This window comes from Portunus trituberculatus, chromosome 22 (genome assembly GCF_017591435.1).
Source record: "Portunus trituberculatus isolate SZX2019 chromosome 22, ASM1759143v1, whole genome shotgun sequence".
In the NCBI taxonomy this organism is placed as follows: Eukaryota; Metazoa; Arthropoda; class Malacostraca; order Decapoda; family Portunidae; genus Portunus; species Portunus trituberculatus.
Window position 1 is genome coordinate 10,136,005 of NC_059276.1, and position 20,624 is coordinate 10,156,628.

At 39.4% G+C, this 20,624-nt stretch overlaps 2 protein-coding genes across 4 annotated transcripts; both read right to left on the minus strand.

Annotated features, from left to right (window-relative positions):
• Positions 1 to 463: 463 nt before the first annotated feature.
• LOC123507324 (pantothenate kinase 3-like) lies at positions 464 to 11,618 on the minus strand. 3 transcript variants are annotated; one of them, XM_045260085.1, is made up of 9 exons: positions 11,491 to 11,618; positions 6,721 to 6,883; positions 6,322 to 6,500; positions 5,983 to 6,156; positions 5,282 to 5,452; positions 4,711 to 4,964; positions 4,041 to 4,176; positions 3,505 to 3,618; positions 464 to 2,878 (listed from the first exon to the last, which is right to left on the minus strand). In XM_045260085.1, the coding sequence occupies exons 1-9, from the start codon at positions 11,584 to 11,586 to the stop codon at positions 2,807 to 2,809; spliced, it is 1,359 nt and encodes a 452-aa protein (XP_045116020.1). In that variant the 5' UTR covers positions 11,587 to 11,618; the 3' UTR covers positions 464 to 2,806. The 3 variants fall into 3 exon arrangements, with proteins under 3 accessions (XP_045116020.1, XP_045116022.1, XP_045116021.1); XM_045260087.1 differs by lacking the exon at positions 11,491 to 11,618 and adding an exon at positions 10,527 to 10,683; XM_045260086.1 differs by lacking the exon at positions 11,491 to 11,618 and adding an exon at positions 10,352 to 10,519.
• A 399-nt stretch (positions 11,619 to 12,017) lies between these two features.
• Positions 12,018 to 16,437, minus strand: LOC123507325 (methyltransferase-like protein 7B). Its single transcript, XM_045260088.1, is given in 6 exon segments — positions 12,018 to 13,661; positions 13,664 to 13,706; positions 14,073 to 14,191; positions 14,544 to 14,678; positions 15,055 to 15,215; positions 16,083 to 16,437. Coding segments are annotated over 6 exon segments (846 nt in total). The 5' UTR covers positions 16,256 to 16,437; the 3' UTR covers positions 12,018 to 13,446.
• Positions 16,438 to 20,624: the final 4,187 nt, after the last annotated feature.

Sequence of the window (20,624 nt, forward strand, 5' to 3'; positions counted from 1 at the left end):
ACACACAGGCAAGAACAAGCAACAGTGGCCAAACAACACACCTATACACACAGTCTGGACACAACACTTTGAGGTTAGTGATATGTTGCCTGGACACCAACACCTGCCCTGCTCTGCTGCCTGGGCCTCACCAAGGTGTTCCAAGGCAGGGAAGTTAGGTAGGTTTATTTATTCCCAATGTTAGAAAGTTCCGTGGAATGCTAACTTCATTGTGATCCTGCATATTGCATCTTTAAAAAAATAGAGTATTCTGTACAATTACCATTCCAAAAGTAATCATGAAGAGAAGGAATCATTTTGTATCTTAACCTGGTAATCTCATTGTTTGAAGCACTGCTGTTCTTAAAAATCACCAGCTGAGACTGTCGACAACATTTTCATTGACACAAACAAAAAAAAGCTGAATAGAAAACTAAAAAAAATACTACAAATTGTGCTTATCAAGAGTGGAAGAAAGTCTCAGTTCTTCATTTCATTGTGTAATAAGATGGTACAGCTCCTAGTGTGTAGAAACGTTCACGGCTTTACACGTAATTCTGGATTTACAAAAGGAATTACATATAAGTCCAGATGTGGTGACTAGCAATACCTTTTTGTTATCTGTGCTGTGGAAGGTGACATATCTATCTTTTTCTTATTAGTTAGTTTAGCTTCCTTGATATCATTCTTATATGTCGGAAAGACAACATGAAGGAGTGTGGCAAATACCCAATATAGTTTAATGAATGAAGCAAAGACTATTACTATAATTACTATTTGCCCACAGCCTTCAACTGACACCTGGTCTTTACTCCACCAATAATACTTCACAAGTCCAAGGAATGGAAAAAGTAAAAGCTTCTTTGGCACATTGGCTACACCTGGTGAAGATTACTTAAACACACTAATTTTGAAATAAAGAGTGAAAGGAAGAAACACTCACAATACATTTTCAAATGTTCTAGTACCTCACAACTCTGATCCCTTTCCTTACTGACAACTTTCTTCAGATACATGATACAGGTAAATGAAAAATATTGCTTACAAACTATCAAATGCAATTAGTATTTGTGCAGGATATAGACACAGGAAAATAAATCCACTGAAATGCAGAAAACGAGAACAAACGTTAATACTGCTGCACCATTCCCTGAAGGATTTTGTTCCCTCGCTGACATCAATCTTCACACAGAGGCATTGGACACAAACCAATCACCTTTATAATACCCTGACCACCTGCCTGCAAGTTACTAGTACCGTGTTTATAGACAATGGAGAAAAACACTGGCTATCTTCTGCCACACTGATAATGGCCCAGGAATTATAGACCTACAGATAAAACTTGAAAAAAAAAAAAAAAAAAAAAATAGTAGGTCTCAATTGTAGTAAGGATAATGTGAACAAAAAACAGGATAGAAAAGTACAAGGAGGTCCTAGTGATATCAGCAGTTTGGTTCCATTTGAATAGTTCGCATGGTGAATTATCATTTGAAACATGGAACTAATAGCAAAAAAACTGAGTCAAAGGTAAGTTTCTGAGCTAAAACATACGATACCAAATGTAATATTGCCAAACTTCTGATAAAGCAACTTGAATGAGAAAATGCCATACAAAGAACACAATTTCATATTAAACAACGTGCATAACACTCACCGATGCATACTTTGTCATTAAAGGCAGGAGAATGTATGGTAGGTAGCGGACAAGGCAAGGTGTTCTTTTTTCCTTCAGTGGTCACAAACTTGTCCCAGCACATTTGAATCACCGTACATCCCCACACAGTCCAGATGTGTTAGCGGGAGGGTGCAGTAAGGCACGCATTTTAAATTTGGTAATCTTACTTGCCTCAGACTAAAGCTCGTATCATTAAATTTTGCACCCATATATGGAAAGCTGTCACTAATTTTACTCGATCTCACCTCACTGCTTCTATAAAGGGACCTCCCTGTAATACAAACAATAAGTACATTCATAAGTAATGACTGAGACAGATCAGTGGCTGCTACAGCAGAAATGACTCAGTGTTCTTCCCCTATGGTCTCCAACATTCATGAACTGTGACCTGGTCATTATGAAGGCACGGATTCTCGCATAACCAAACTCCATCAGCCGGTCCAGATCTCCACTGCAGTATCAGGCTGACTTAATAATATATACCTATAAAAGGCTTGGGGACCTGAGTGTAGGAAAGTCTTCAACAGAATCTAGTGGTCAGTGAAAGGATAAAACATATTCAGTCTGCCTAAGAAGAGACTTCAGCAAAGCTCTGAGCTTTGTGTGTTATCAGCAGCACTTGAGTCAATTGAGGATTAATGCAAATCTTTAATTTATGATTCAAAAAGTGCTCAAATCTCAAATATGCATTCCTTACATATTCTACAACAATAAAAGGAAAAAAATGGCCTATGAAATACATAAATTGAGGTTAATACATTGTAACACCGGGGAAAAGGAATTTGAGAGGTAACACAACACAAGCGTTTGTTTGATGGTGTGCTGTGAGGAAGGCGTCGGGATCAGCACTGCTACGCTGGCCTCGGGACTGTCGACTGTTGCACCTGTGATCCTTCCTGACCTACTGGGGAAAGCTGACAAAACATACAGCATGCAATCCATATAAAAATAGGCTACCAAAATACTAAAATATTGTATAAAATATCTCTTGTGCCTCAGTCACAACTCATGAAAGGAAATCTTATCACAAGAAAATTGTATTATATATTACTCTAGAGCAATAGTTTGCTGGGTTACGAACAATTTACATACATAACATAAATATATATAAACTTTGAAGAACAATAAATATTTTTTAATATATGTAGACAATCAACCTGAGCAGGAGGGAAGTTCCCCTGTCCTCATGAGCTCCAGCATGCTGCCCACCGCTCCAAAGTAACCCTGCAACAACATAACACAACACGTCAGTCACTCCAGCCGCCAATACTAATGTCTGTACCCATGCACCTCTCCATACATCCACACACTAGGCCATACATTCACACAAGCTGCCACAGACAAAGCATCATAGACACACACACACACACATGTATACCATCGACACTATTAGTTCTGTTTGGCATAGCACAGCTGGCAATAAAAAAAAAAAAAAAAAAAAAAAAAAAGAAAGAAAGAGAAGTATTAAACACACACACACACACACACACACACACACACACACACACACACTTTTAAAGTAAGATGGGATAAGTGTAGATATGGAGACGGGGCCACACGAGCATCAAGCCCAGGCCCTGTAAAACTACAACTAGGTAAATACACACAGTTTCATTACTCACATTTAAATAGTACAGTTGGCTCCAAAAATTCTAGTACATGTCACAGTAAGATGAGGGCAATAACTAGCACAACCACATAACATTAGCATAAACATCCCCGAGACTAATAACAAGGATAGAAACACTGTAAATTGTACCAGACATCACCCGAACCTTGCTGTTACATGTACTAGAATTCTTGGAGACAACTGTCCCTTCAATGTCCGTCCCTGCCACACCCAGACACACCTCATGCTCCAGAAAGATTGCCTTGAGCTGCCCTCCTGACCAGAACTCCATGGCGTGTGACAGAAGCTTCATGGAGATTGGGTTCACTCGAAGGAAGTTGCCCACAAATAACACCTGCAAGAGAGAGAGAGAGAGAGAGAGAGAGAGAGAGAGAGAGAGAGAGAGAGAGAGAGAGAGAGAGAGAGAGAGAGAGAGAGAGAGAGAGTAATTATTGTAAGTTCCAATAAGTTTAGTTTACAAGTATATACTATGTAAGAACAAAATAGAAAAGAGCAACATTATTTATCTATTTTTTTTTCTATTTAGTAAGTCAACATCACCTAAAGTGGACAACAGTTGGCTTTACCCATTCCGTACTAGGACACATTTTTACCTTGAGATTTGTGTACAATTAGACCATTTTTATTGACATTAAGAAAGCTCTATGGGGGTCAGAAGATCAATGGCCACAGTCTTCACTATTTCAATCCCCCACATAAGTTTCTCAAGCTGTATAAAATCACCAAATAGTATGCAGACTGAGTATAGTTGATTACCTTTTCAATTTTCTCATTTGCAGCGACCATCCGAGCTATTGAGCCGATGTTGTTAGTGATGGTGATGAGTGTGGCACAGGCAAGGTCCTCACGCGACACCTTGGCTCTCTTCTCGGCACTGTTCATCTGACCAAAACTAGAGAAATGAAAGAAAACGTGATGTAAGTAACGTTAGGAAGCACTCATTCAGTTAAAGCAGATTAAAAGCTTCATAAGACATTTTTCTTTGAAGCAGCTTATGATGGCAAGATTATTCACAGAGAGTGCCTTAATTTGCCAGTCCGTGTAAGTAAAATTAACTTCAGTGTGCAGACGTGTAACAAAATGGTCCAGCAGGCAAGTCAGTGATAAATCAAAGCTGTTTAGTGTCCTCTGCAAAAAGGGTATTTTCATCAGGAGGGGCAACAGCAACCTGGTAAAATATATAACTCACCACAGCATCTGCCAATATTCTCAGCTCTCCTTCACACAACTCAATGTGAAGCCAACACACGCACAACCTTAATTCAAAACTTATTTATACTTTTACTGAATCGTCTTGGCTCTTATTGGAGTGGACCGACATTTCAATGGGCCATTTTTTCTTGTACAAATTTTTGCTACCCTTGCTGGTACATAAAACAAATAAATAAGATAAAAGTCTCCAGCGTAGAGAAATGCACTCCCTTACCTACTTGCCACGATGTCCCCACCAAGACCAAATCTCTGGTAATCTCCACCATAGATGTCCCTCACAAGCTTGTCCACATTCTCGTTATTCCCTTGGGCAGCCAACTCGATTGCCTCCTCAAAGGTCTTGCATCCGGTGAGCAGACATGACAGCCCCAGGAAGGTGCCGCCCCCCAGACTGGTCCCTGACACTCTGCGGTAGTTGTCTGGCCCGTCCACAGCAAGGATGCTTACCCCAGAGCCTATGTTCACCACCTGCCGGGCATCACCAGTCCCTCCATTCTTAACGAGTCTACTGCACAAATACTCGATGAATGGAATGACCTCAGCAATGCAAGTATAGGAGAGCAAGGCACGGCAGTATCACAGGAATGGCCAGTAATTGAAATGTTACGTCTCTGAGTTAAAAAAAAAAAGGAAAGTAAAAGGACGCCACTGTAAATATAAGGGAGAAAAACATGACGAGAATTTAAAAGTTAAATTATTTGAGTTAAAAACATGTTACAAATCCATTCATAGTTAAAACAAGAGATGAGTAACAGGAAAGTGAGGAGGAAGAACACAAGGCTTACCAGGAAAGGGTAGGGATCGCTGAAGTCAAATGTCACCTTCTCACACAGGTCTTCACTGCGAGGGTTGAGGAAGTAGTAACACTCCCGGTCCATGTTGTTGTCCTCAATGTACTCTATGCCACGGATCAGACAGTCCAGCTCGTCAAACTTGTGCAGGGTCAGATTCACCTCCTGTGTCAGCGAGAAAAGACAGAAATGAAGAGCTGACTGCCATGGAGATTTCAACATTAGTACACTTGTAAATATTTGCAGTCAGGAAAGCAGGAAGGGAAGAGAAAATTATCATGGAATAACTATTTGTCATGCTTTCACAACACTGACAGGAGCTCCTACAAGTCACTAGACACTATTAAGCCCTTCAGTACCATGACGCATTTCCATATTCATTATAGTTACTATTTGGCGATTTCATACAGCTCCAGAAACTTATGTGGGGATTAAAATAGTGAAGACTCTGGCCAATAATCTTCTGACCTCCATAGACAGTTCATAATGTAAATAAAATTGTCTAATCATACACAAAACTTATGGTCCCAGTAATGAAGAGGTTAACCTTTTTTACTTTCACATTTTGCTTGTTTTTGCATGCATATTTCAGGTTAGGCTAGGTTTGGCAGCCTAGACAAGGTGATAAAGCTCATTCTGACCACACCTAGAGTCCTGTGGTGAGAAGAAAGAGGGAGCAGCTCACTAATACTCACACGCTGAAAATCTTCCTCAAATTTGTACGCTCCTCCCCCTGTGGCACAGATGGTAGAGGCCAGGGTAGCCATCCCCTTGCTCTTGGAAAGCTCCAGGAAGTTGGGCATCTCTGAGGTCGGGAAGCGGATGAAGTGAAGAGTCCCTGTGTGGTTGCCAACACGGACGTTCTCCATCTGCAAGGTAGTAAAGACATGACTGTTTATCCACCTTCTTGTGCCTTTATACCTCTGCTATCCACACAATGCATAAACTTTCCAGGTATTCATTGCAAAAACAGTGACAGCAATAATTATTTTGCCAGGAAATCACCAAGCATTCAGCCTCTCCCTGACACTTACCTGCAGGTGTGCATCCCGGTGACCTGTCTCTCCATACGCTGAGTTACTCTTCAAGTACTTTCTGATGTTCTTGATGGTCTCCACCTCACTTTCCTCCTCAGCTTCACTCAAATCCGTTGGCTCAAAGTACACAAGCTTGGTCAGGGTTCCTCCAATGTCCATTCCAAACCATGGCATTGCTGTAACCAACACATGTACTTAAGCTTCATTATCATCAAATCCCATATAATAAATGCCCAAATATCACAAGTATAAACTGCAAAAATCTCAAGATTCCTTCAATTTCAATTTCAAATTACAATTAAGTCTCATTTACAATCAAATTTCCACACAAGATATAAAATATGACATGTTTGTAAGCACCATGAGGCCTGGTACTGTGGCAGGAGAGGAGCTTACAAGGAGGTGCATCATGGGAGGGGTGTGATGCAATGCCATTCTGTTCCATGCTGGCTTTGTGGGCTACTGGGGCTATTACACTGCCATGGCCATTGGTAGCAGCCTTGGAGGGGCCACTAGGGGGGCTGGCTGCTTGGGGTGATGTCTCCTCCACTGGCATAATCTGAAATGGAGTATTGGTGGTGTGAGTGATAAGAAAGATGCAATGTTGATAAGAATTTTTCAATGCATTTCATTACATCTACAACTAACAGATAATCAAAGGAGCAGATAATTAGCAAGGCTTGATAAGGAAAAAATTAAGTGATAAGAATTTTTTATTGCATTTAATTACATCCAAAACTATTAGATATATGAATAAGTAGATAATTTACTGGTATATAAAAATTTCCTCTATATCAGCAACTTTTCCTTATTGTTAAATCCCTTCAATTTGAGACACATTTTTACCTTAAGATTTATGTATGATTAAACCATTTTACTGACATTAGGAAGGGTCTATGAAGGTCATAAGATTAACGGCTAGAGTCTTCACTATTTTAGTCCCCCACATAAATTTCTGAAGCTGTATAAAATCATTAAATAGTAAGCAGAATGAAAGGTGTCATGGTACTGAAGGGATTAAGAGACATGTGGCATAAAGTAGGCAATCATGAGGCACTGTAAGGATGATGCAGCCCTTTCACTATTCCCTGAAGAATGCTAGTGGCTCAAATTATCTGTGTGACCTTGGCATTATCTGGGCTGACACGCTTCCCATGATAAGATAAAGCAATGTAACAGTTATAAAGGTGTGGCTTCATGTGTTGAGGTTTTGATTTATCTCACTGCAATCACGAAAACATACAGCTTACATTCAGTCATGCTTTGAACTGAACTAATTGAATATGTGGCGAGTATTTGCTATATACCCAAGAACTTTACCAGAATCTAAGCTGTGTGTGAAAACTTATCGTATGTACAGGTAACTCTTGATTTACATGTGTTTAATTTACGCATTTTTGTTTATACGCGATCAAAAAAATATTATAATTAATTAAATTTGCGCGATCGGTTTGCTTATACACGATTTGAACCACATCCCGCATCCCCCTTATTATCTATTGTTTCTTATGAGAATTACAAGTTTGTTTTACGTGGATTTTGAAATACGCAATGCCTCTTGGAACGCATCTATCGTGTAAATCGAGTTACCTGTACTATTAATGTATAAATAACCCAAAGAACTGCTTCTGGTAATATTTTCTGCTAAATCAAGGGAGTGGTGAGAACTGTTAACCCTTTCAGGACCAGAATGCATTTTCATATTTATTCTGCTTACTATTTGGGGATTTTATACAGCTTCAGAATCTTATGTGGGGATTAAAATAGTGAAGACTCTGGACCATTAATCTTCTGACTTCCATAGACAGCTCATAATGTAAATAAAATTGTCTAATTGTATCCAAAACGCATGGTAAAAAAGGGTCCCAGTACTGAAGGGGTTAATGTAAAAAATAACCCAAAAAACTGCTTCAGGTAATGTTTCCTGCCAAGTCAAGGGAGTGGTGAGAACTGTTAAGGTGATGGGGCTGTACACACTTACTTCTCTAAGCCATTAATCATTTTGTTACTATGTGATGCAAGTAAAAGAAGTCAATTGCTAAAAAAAGTCTAAGTGGTCTGTCCATTCCATTATCTAATCTGTCAATATTGTTCCTTGTCTGGTCTATTAGTTGACTGCATCTATTTATCTATGTTTACTTTATCAGTTAATTTGTGTCGTATGTTGGAGTGCTTCTATTTATGTTATACCTTGTCTAGTCAACTGGATTCATATAGAGATTTTGCAGCCTCACCTATGTCAGTGCTACCAACATGCCAGTTTCAGAATGTACCCAAACATATCACACAACTAAGTGTTTTGGATGGAGGAATAACGTAACTTTTCCTCCTACTACCTCCTGTACATATCCATCACTTAGTACACGATTCCAAATGCTTATACGTGCAAATAATCACCAAAGATCAATCAAGTTAATCGGTAAGTATAGTTGTGAGGGCAGCAGCTGAGAATATCAAGGCAGTGGGTATCAATTCTAGAAATCTTATACATATTGAGGTGAATGATTACTAGTTGTCTTGTGGTTGATATCTTGTCTCAGAGTGTGGCATTATGTACACACACACAATCAGATTAGCAAGGCATGATGAGAGAGAGAGAGAGAGAGAGAGAGAGAGAGAGAGAGAGAGAGAGAGAGAGAGAGAGAGAGAGAGAGAGAGAGAGAGAGTGAGTCATCATAAACAGAAAATTTGTCGGAGGAATGAAAGAAGAAATATATAGTAGAACATTACAAAATTGGAAACGTGTGCACACACACACACACACACATTATACATATATATATATATATATATATATATATATATATATATATATATATATATATATATATATATATATATATATATATATATATATATATATATATATATATATATATATATATATATATATATATATATATATATAAAACACTTACAAAAGGAAAGATAAAGAAAACATCATGCCCAGAATTTGTTAGCATTGAAGTTTCACAACATACATGAACACAATGCCACATATACTAATAATATTCTGAGTAGTGTTTCAACAACCAGTCTCGAGTGAAGCTGCATCTCATCACAACCTCCACAGAATAAACAAAATGCAGATAATTCTTTAGGTTAGGTTAAGTTAGTGTGCTGGGGACACATTTACCTTCAGATTTGTGTACAATTAGACTATTTTATTGATATTAGGAAGGGTCTAAGGAGATCAGAAGATTAATGGCCATAATCTTGACTATTTCAGTCCCCAACATGAGTTTCAGAAGCTGTGTAAAATCATCAAATAGTAAACAGAATGAATATGAAAACATGTCATGGTGCTGAAGGGGTTAAGGGATATGAAGAGTTAGATAAAGTAAGTAAAGAAAGTTCCTCCAGTTTTCAAAATATAGCATCTCTTCCTTAAATTTTTCTGAATGTCCAAACTTGTGGTAAACTGCAAATTTTTTACTAGTTAAGATAGTGTAGCTGTTGTGAAACGCTTTTTCTCCTTAGACTTTTGAGGTGTACCAAGGTTGACCTATTTTCCTAATCCACACTTTAAACTACCACCTTCCCACAAGAGCCCTAAGCTATTTTGGCATGGAGAGGGACAGTAATTGGGTATATAAGGAGCTACACTAAAATCTTACACTAGACACATTAAAAACAAGGCAATGAAGATAAAAAATAAATAAATAAATAAAATATACTACTGCATCCTTGGCAATGTATTTCTTAACCTAACTAACTTCTTGACCAAAAATCCTAAAGCACTAAATAATACCTATAAAAGAAGACACAGTTTATGGTGGTTAGTATACCTTAACCTACTAACTTTGATACTATTAGTTGTGGGCCATTAAGCTTTCTCAAGTCACGATCAAGTTTACACAGGCAATGAAATTAATAAACTACATAAATACCCTAGACTAACCTAAAATTATTGCATTAAAGACCATAATACACAATGTAGATGAATAAGTTTAAGAGTGCAGTGCCTTGGCTGGTCCCCAAGTCGTGCGGTGAGGGCCGGGGAAAACCTGGGTTGGGATATACTCACTCGGTTCTCTCAAAACTCGCTCTGTTTGAGGAGAGGAAGCACGGAAGAGGTGGGAGGAGGAGGAGGAAGAGGTGGAGGAGGTGTTGGAGGAGTCACATGGAGCCACAGTGGTCTAGCCAAGGGTCTACACCAAGCTTGCCAACCCGACAGCCCCCACTATTGCATCACCACCCACCTCATCCTACACCGCGCTCTCTACTTTTCCCCTACGACGGTCTTCCTCTAGCCCGCGGCACGCCCTAGTCCCGTGCCTCTCAGGAGATGCTGGTTTATTCTACCGGCTGAGAAAGTGCTGCCAACCACCTATGCATAACGTTCCATTACGTCATTGTTTGTTTAGATCGAATCTCTTTCCCCATTGGTGCCTGATCCTTAGACGTCATTATTCTGCAACACTTCTGCGCCGCGCTTCCACCACTTTCAAGTTTCCAGTTGATGTTGCACGGGGTTTCAAGGGTTATTTTACTGTTATAAAGACAAAGCAGTGATATTTATTAATTCTTAATAAGATAAATAGTCTTGACAATCCAGCTTATCATCTTTGTTGCCTTTAAAAGAAGCTGAGTTAAGAGTGAAAGGTGTTTCTGAATACAGGCCTTTGGAAAGTAGTGGAGGGCGGCAGATCAAAGTGTTTCAGAATGAGTCCTTTCATCACAGCTATCAGTATTCTACCTATCGTGCTAGATAAAGGAGGGGTACTAATGTAAAGATGATCAAACAAGTAGCCTAGGTCATAAACAACGGTCACATAGAAGCTATTTACTGGCATTTCTTATCGCTGTCAGATTTCCGGTGTTTCGTACCCATGTGACTACGTGTAATGGATATACCTACCTATATCAATTCCACGCACGTCTACTTCCTGTCTGGGCCATAGAAAGAAGCATGAGCTAGACGACATTTTAAGATTGTTCTAGATATCACATTAGAGTCTATCTGGGGTTACGTTAATGATAAAGTGATGGCCAATCCTACTAAAAAAAAAGTTAAAAAAATACTACTTAAAACAAAAATGGTATCACCAAGAAACGTATATGATGTAAATCTTCATACATACGCAAAACCATGACTTAATGGTAAACGTTCTGTAGGCTACATCGTATATACTACAATAGAAAAGGTAACAGCCTGCCACTCACCTGAATATCGAGGCGCAGGGCACGGTTCATGGCGGGCTTGTAGGGCGTGAGGGAACCGAGGGAATACATCCTTGTAAACTTCAGCATTGTGTTCATGATGCCACGGAGAGAGAGAGAGAGAGAGAGAGAGAGAGAGAGTGTTCACAATCCATGTTGATCAGGGGGCGCCACAGGAGTCATTTCCTCTCAGAGCGCCGCCAGATTAACTTCTCAACATATATATTGCACAAGTCTTGAGGAGGAGGAGGCGGAGGAACTTGTTGTGAAAAACATGAAAAAAACACAAGATACAGTTTTCCTTGCCTGAAAAGTCTTTACACTTAAAAAATTAGCCAAAATTCATATAAGGCCTACATAAGGTTTTTCTTTGCTGTCAAAATAGTTTGTTTCCTTTTCTCTCTCTATTACGGATTTCTTATATCACGTTGACACAAACAACCTTGATACAGCCTAAGTGGTTCAGAATGGCCACTGTACACAAACACTACCATAATTCATTTCATTTGACAGAAATAAAATCCTTCATATACTTTAAAAGTAAGTTTAATGTGACCTTACTGTATTTCATTGGTATATAATTTCCTTGTCACTCACTACTGTACATTACACATAGACCTCTCTTAAGATTAAATCCTCTATGGTTCCCTACAAAACCTCACACAAAATACAACAAAATCACAACTTCGATCATCTGCATTTACACAACACAAGAAATCGCTGCCAAAAAATAAAACTATACTCATCTACTTCTCTTTACTATTAACACACAACCATACTGTTAACCCTGGAAGAGGCATGACTGAGGTACTGTATCTGTTTGGCAGGACATTGGCAGTGTGGGGTTATTTGTCATGGAATTCTGAACTTTATTACCTGAAAGTGCAGGTCACTCATAAATATATATTATAATGTGTTACTTGTTTCATTCATACTTCTCTCTCTCCTTGCAAATATTCCACACATCCATGATCCTCCCTATAATTTTGAATGCATGAATCCTGCACAAAAATGGTCTTAAAATAAATGTAATACAGCAGATAAAATTGCAAGTCTTTTCTCCAATATCTTACATAATATCTTACTTTCCACCTACTGTTCCTTGAGGAGCTAATCACAACATAGGTTTCCTTCTGTACCTGTCTTATCATCCCTACACACATCACTTCTCTCAGCTTTACACAACATTATTCTAACACTCAACCCTTTACCTTCCACACATCTCAGCCTTACACACAGTATTCGAACACACTATCCTTTACTTCCCACACATCTGAGCTTTATACAGTATCCTAACACACTGTCCTTTACCTCCAACATATCTCAGCTTAACACACAATATTCTAACACTATCCTTTACTTCCCACACAACATAAACAGAATATGTGACTGAAACCAAGGAAAAAAGAAACTTACAAAAAGGAGTGGATGTCTCACTTGAGTTTCATAAAATGCAACAATGACTCCCTACAACACTCCATTATTGTTTAGTCAAGCAGGAATTAACCTGCTGTTGCTGATGATGTTTGCCTCTTTTCCTATAAGTACTGCAGCATTTCTGGGAGTATAATAACTCTTTTTCATTTAAGAGGGGCAATGATCAAGGGCAGCAAAATAAAAAGGCCCATTGAATTGCCAATCACTAGGAAAAAAAATAAATGTATACACAGAATTGGAGGATAAGTATCTTGAAACTTATCTTATAAAGAAGTTCCAAGTCATAAAAAAAAAAAAAAATGATAAAGAATAAGTCAACTCCTTATCTTAATCCCAATTCTGACTTGTTTAGGAGAATATAGGACAGGTACAAGATAACAGAAAGACTCACTTTAAACCCCTCATGACACCGGACTTTAGAAGAATGTGTGGAAAACAGACAAGAAAACATATCACAATCTAGGCAGCCTTGTACAAAACCACTGCTTGCCTGGCTGACTCAACACACTGTTCCTTTGGCTACTACTTGGTGGCCACTCCCCTCATGTGTGGCTGGGCAACCATCATCCACCAAGCAGGCATGGGAGCATAATCCTGCTTTGATGATACATTTGAAAACCCAACAGCATCAATGTCTGGCAAGGGATTCCTGTTGAGATGACACCCATCAAAAAAGAAGGGCCAGAATCCAGTGACGGTGAGAAGACTCTGGACGAATCTGCGTAGTCTGTGATCCTTTTGTTCCAGTCCTTCACGTGCTCCACAAAGATGTACTTTCCTCCCTGCAATTGTAAGATTTTGTATTACTTCTGTGCACTCCATGCCTTGAGGGAGACTTCAAACTATTCCTCCTGCTAAAACTTCCTTCCTCACACACCTATTCTTCCTCTTATCACCACTTCACTGCCTCTCCTCTTTTCTACATTGTTGTATTGTATTGAGAGAGAGAGAGATAAGGATATACAGATGTAGACTTTTTAAAATAGAACAGTATATCAGATGAATGATTAACCGGAACAAGTGATGTGTGTAGACAATATACAATACCTACAGATAAATAGGTAAACTTGAGATTACAAGTATGGTCATATAGGTAACAAATATAAATGAGCTTGATACCATTATGCACCACTCAAGGAAACACTTACAGGAACCAACACCCTCTTGATCTGACTGATGACTTTGGGTATGTCCGTGACAGAGCAAAGCACCAGAGTTGTCACCACAACATCAACACTATTGCTCTTCACCATGTCTATCTCCTCACCTGTAAGATTGTACACAGAGGCAGAATTAATGACAGAGTTCAGAGTGTGACTGGGAGTGTAAATGTTTGGTGCATTGTCGCTGTTATCTTGTGTGAGGTTGCCAGTCTTGTACGTATGTAGATAGATAGATAGATAGATATATAGATGATGTAAAAAATATAGAGGTAAGGAAAGGAGACTACACACTGAAAGATATTATCACACTTCACAATAGATACAGAGAAAAGATCACACAAGTATACATAGATCCTGTGTATTGTTATTAGCTAAACTGAGGAAACACACACTTACTATATGCATATATGTCTGTATGTTCACTATTTTCCCTTCTCCCCAGCATAACATTCATACCTTTGGCAACTATGATGGTCTCTATCTTGATATTTGGAAATTTTGCTTTATTTTCGTAGAAGTACTTCTCAAAATATGGATTTGGGTCCGCCACAATCAGACGAGTGTTGTTGGGGTAGAAATCAAAGTTGGCTCCTGCAAGAATAATAACCATTAATAAAAGTGTGCTCAGTAAACAAAGATACTTTTAACCTCTTGACTACCATTATGCATTTCTATATTGATTCTACTTGTTATTTGTTGATTTTATACAGCTTCAGAAACCTATGTGGGGTATTAAAATAGTGAAGACTGGAGCCATTAATCCTCTGACCACCATATACCCTTCCTAATGTCAATAAAATGGTCTAATCATACACATATCTCAAGGTTAAAATATGTCACAGTACTAAAGGGGTTAAGTCTCTTTCTACCACAGTGTTTATTTACTGAGAGATATACCTAAGCACCAGAAGAAAGCATTGGGGATACAACCATCAAGGAATTTACAGGCATGTGAGGAGTGACATACCAACACCAGCACCAATCTCAAGAATTCTCAGGGTCTTCTCCTCTTTCAGCTTGGGGTCGTGGGATGTCAAGTCCATCAGGCAGGAGAATACTTTGCGTTTGAAGTCTTCATATTCTTTATGCTTTAAGTCATTAAACCTGTTGTTAACCCAAGCAAAGTATCTGAAATAAGAGGAAAAATGTAAATTATAGATTATGATAATTTTAATAAGGGTTTCTATACTATGCTAGATTAATTTTGTATAAATCTAAGAATAAATAAAATCCTATAAAGTTTTGGGATTAACAAGAAAAAACAGTGATGGTAAATATTGATAAGAATGTTAACTTAGTCATGTCAAGTTAGGATAAGCCACTCTGGAATAAAAGGTCACATCAAATCAGAAAGAAGTTAGGTTGGGCTTGGTCAAATTTCAGATAAAATCACAACCTTTTAATCTTCAGACAAAACTCAGGTAAATTCTGCTTTAGCCAGGTTATCTTGGCAACTTTTTGAGTTAGTTAATCTTACAGTAAATATAATTTGATACATAATTAGGTTGAGATAAATTTGTCTTTAGTTGCACCATGAGTGTTGGGTTGCAGTACTACCTACTATGCTTCTTAGAGGATGTTAAGCCTTCAGTACCATGATGCATTTTCATATTCATTCTGCTTACTATTTGGTGATTTTATACAACTTCAAAAACTTATGAAGGGATTAAAATAGTGAAGACTCTGGCCAGTAATCTTCTTCCAAATAAAATGGTCAAATCATATCCAAAAACTCAAGGTAAAAAATGTGTCCCAGTACTGAAGGGGTTAAAGTAAATATTGCTTATTGGAGTATCTTTGGTAAACTCTAGTTGTGTGAAGGAAACCTAACCTAACCAGTAAAGTCACTGAATAACAATCCAAAGCAACCCTTGACCGGACTGTGGCAAAGATCACAGTAGCCCTACTCAAACTAACCTAACGCTAACACAGCCACAGCAGCACTAACCTAACGCAAACACAGCCTGAATGCAACAAGAAACCGCATTTGACTACCTGTGACGGATGTCCGAGCCATATTTCCAAAAGAAAATTCCCGCAGCGGCCAAGGTGAGGCCTACACAGGTTTCTTTAGGCCTCTCTTGCACGTGGCGTCGCAAGGCAGCATAGGCTAGCATGGCACCCTCCCTCACCGCTTCCTGGTCTGGTATTCGCTTCCAGTACTCCATGTCTGTCTGCCGGTAATAAGGCTTCAGTCCCCGTCGGGCCGTGCACAGGTCACAATCAGTTTACTGAAGTTGCTGGGAGGCTGGCCGTCCGGATGTCTGTCTGTCCGTGTGTCTTATCAGCTGGTAGGCATGATGGGGGATGGGGGAGTGAGTACCGAGTAGTGATTACGTAATGCCTCTCCCGCTGGCCTCGCTCTCTGGCTCGCATCCTCAAACTTTTCTCCACTACTTCAAGAGGTTTTATTTGAATTAACACGATTTTATAAGGTATTTTTTGCGATTCTACAGGCAGTGATAAGATTTCTACATTATTAATTGGAGAAACATTCTTGAAAACCTCAATAATAATCTATGTGGCCTTGGAAAATAGTCGTGGTGAAAGAACAAAGCGTTTCTGAATACGGATCTCTATCTCACCGTGACTCTGCAGTAGACAGGGCGATGCTTGGCCAATGCGCGTAGCCTTTAGTATACAAATGGGGTGGCACTCACACAGCTTGGTCATTATCAAGAAACATTTTGATCCTTATAACCTCGTATTCTTACACACTTCTATGATTCACCTCCACTATTTCAGAAGGCTTTATCTAAATTTACACGAGTTTTCTAAGCTGCTTTTACGGTTCTAGAGGCAGAGTGAAAGGTTCCCACATTATTAACTGGAGAAACACTCTTGAAAACCCACTAATAATCTCAATGTTCTTGGAAAATAGTTGTGGTGAGAGAGCAAAGCGTTTCTGGATATGGACATCTCTCAGGACACACAAATTAACCCCCTTCATTCCTGAGACGCATTTTTACAAAGAACTTGCGGTGGTTAATCAGCCGAGGAACGCGGCAAGTGCTTTACATTGTTATACCTTTCACAGCGTGAGTTTTGTTAAACTGATGAAGAACCACGTACATTATGTTGACAGTTTACTTCTATTTAAGGGGACAGTACTGGAAAAATGTTGCTTACCTAATGTAACTATAGGTTATGTGTGTGTGTGTGTGTGTGTGTGTGTAAGACACGGAAGGAAGAGGATTTGCATCTTTAATCAAAGGTAAGAAAATAATTGTGTTCCTTATAATTGGGTACATTTTAGATGTTGATATGTTTTATTAAGATTTGGTACGTTTTCCTCATCTGATCTGGTACAATTAGCAAAAGCAATCTGGCAATCCTCTGGTCCAGTCATAACATTGTCAAGCTACACCATAAAACACCGCCACGCTCCACCGAAGTGACGGATTGTGTGTCTAACCTTCGTCACTAGAATATAGTTGAAGTTGTAAGAGTTTTTAAAGGTATTTTTTAGGCTCTAGTGAGTCAGTGACAGATTAACAATATTTTTGCATTATAAACAGGAGAAACACTCTTGAGAACCCGGCTAGTCATCTCTGTGGCTGTGGAAAGCTGTCGTGGTGAGGAAGCAGAGCGTTTTCAATGGTGCTTTTTAGGTTCTAGTGACAAATAAACATTTTTGTATTGTTAACAGGAGAAACACTCTTGGGAATCCGGCTAGGCATCTCTATAGCCTTGAAAAATAGTCTTGGTGAGAAAGCAAAGCGTTTGTAAGGGTGTTTTAAGGTTCTGGTGACAGATTAACAGCATTTCTGCATTTTTAACAGGAGAAACCCTCTTGGGAACACGATTAGTCATATGTGTGGCCTTGGAAAACAGTCGTGGTGAGAAAGCACAGCGTTTCAGAGAGAGAGAGAGAGAGAGAGAGAGAGAGAGAGAGAGAGAGAGAGAGAGAGAGTACTGTTACGTTGAGCAACCCTCCCCAACACCCAAACAAATTAACATTCATAATAATGATAATAACACTGCTGCTGCTGTTCCTGCTGCTGCTACTACTACTACTACTACTACTACCACCACTACTACTACTACTACTACTACTACTACTACTACTACTACTACTACTATTACTATCACTCCCTCACACACTTTCATTCTTCATTTCTTCCTCCTATCATTACACTTTATGCATTTCAGGCTGGGAGCATCAGGAAACACTGAGAATTATCGGAAAGGTTGACGAAGTGACACGGGGAGGAACGGGGATGGGTGGAGTGGGATCTGGATCCGGGTCATGGTGGGCGTCAGGTGGTCTGAACGGGGGTATACATAATCATCGCCCTATTTAACACAGTAATGGCTATTTATCTACTTTGGTGGTTGATTCTGGCTTTGCTTCACTCTCTGGGTCTGGAAACAGGGGAAGTGCAGGCAAAAACTTACCTTGAAGGAAGGCAGGGTGGAGTTGCCTCTGTAGCCCAATATTTACGTACGTAATCATTTTAAAAATCGCCACAAGAAAAAAGGCTCCCAGACTGGTATACACTACAGTTTTAAAAGTGACAAATAATTTGACTAATAAAGAAAATATAATATCCTTACCGGGTGGTTTGTTTACACAAAGCGGTTAAACGAAAGGTGTTTATGTCAAATTAACGGGTCACGAACACATCATAATGTCGAGATGGAAAACATAACCTAACTACATTGTATTACATTTTCTGAATAGGCAAAATTTTCGCTTTCCAGCCAAATAAAGAAAACACAGATTCCTTGTCGTATAAAGATTTTTCTTTTTTATTTTGAAACCGTTAAAATTTTTGAATTTGAAAATACGAATAGTTAGACTAAATTTTATGGAATATTGTTACTTGGGTCATAGTTTTCATATCTTTTAAGTTTTATATCAAGCCTCAAAACAATCCTAGGCGTGCTAATTAAAAAAAGTTATATTTCATGCAGTGACTTAATTGTTGCTTTTTTGCTAAACCAAAACACAACTAGACTCGATTCTATTGTGGCTTGAAACTTGCTTTACTTTGGCAATAACAAATCAAATATCAGAACAATGCCAACTCCATTATTAAAGAGGAAATATTTTAACTCTTAAGCCGAGATGTTTTTTTTGGCACGTTTGATGAGTGACTCCACCTCCCCTGCCCTCATTCCCACACTCCACCTCATCCCTCCACCTCCTCCTTCTCCACCTCCTCCCACTCCCAGAGTCCAGAAAACACCTAGAAACACACGCAAAACCAGAGAAAAATCACAAAAAATATGTTTAAAGAATAGTTTCCGTATAGCGGGAGGCGGAGGGGTCGAGCGGGGTGGGGCTGGGCGAGGTGGGAGCAGGACAGGAGCCGGCTGGTGTTTGGTGGAGACATGAGAGGGTGCTAGCGCGGGTGATGATGGTGTTGTGTTGTTTGGTGTTTTGTGTGATGGTAGTGGTGTTGTGTGGTGTGTTTTGTGGTGGTGGTGGTGGTGGTGGTATGTGATGGTAGTGGTGGTGTGGTGTGGTGTTTTGTGTGATGATATTGGTGTTGTGTGGTGTGTTTTGTGGTGGTGGTGGTGGTATGGTAGAAGTGGTGGTGTGGTGTGGCGTGGGTGTTGTGAAGGTAGAGGTGGTGGTGGTGTGGTGTGGTGTTATGCGATATGACGATGGTGGTGGTGGTAGTGATGGTGGTGGTGGCGTGGTGTGGTGGTAGTGGTGGTGGCGGTGTGGTGGTGTTGGTAGTGTGGTGTTGTGTGGTATGTTATGGTGTGAGGTGGCCGTGATGGGTGGTGTGGTGTGTAATGTGGTGGTGGTGGTAGCAGTGATTGTGCTGGTAGCAGTAATTGTGGTGGTGTGGTTCTTTAATGATCAGATCACTTCTTCTGTTAGCCAGACGTTATCATCTTTCCTCATCTTCGTTTTCCTTGATCCCTCTTTCCACAATTCTTCTGCGTAATTTCATCGTTTTCCTACCTTTATCTCTCTTAGACTCTTCCTCCTCTTCTTCCCTCAGATTCTCACCAAGGTAAATATCGGCCTTAATTACTTGTTCTGTAAAGTGTATGCTATTTTATAAGTGAATAGTTTGGTTTGTGAAGCTTTGTGATATTGCTACATCTACTTATTACTATTACTAGGTACATGATAAGTTGTAGTACCTATGCATGCAGTAGTATCAGTATTAGCAAACTTTCTTTCAAATAATAAGCTTGTTAGTATGTTCACTGCTGGTCCGCTGGTACAGACAGTGGCGCCACCTTCCACCTCCGCTCCGCTCCACTCCACGAATTGGTGCCTGCTTCGTTGAGGGTGAAGGTGGCAGAAGGGTCGGTCAGTACAGCACCTCCACAACAGGTAAAAGCCTCTGGTTAAAATGACGTGTGATATAAAGAATGCTTTTTTTTTTTTTTTACCGTTCTGGTGACCTATTAACTAAATTTATATACTGAAGTGGCTCCAGGTGAAGTGACTCGAGATATTGTCTTTACAGTTCTAGTGATGGATTAACAAGACTTCTACACCATGAAGAGAATGAACGGCCTTGAAAATCCGGCTAATTGTTTCTGTTGGCTTGGAAAACCGTCGCAGTG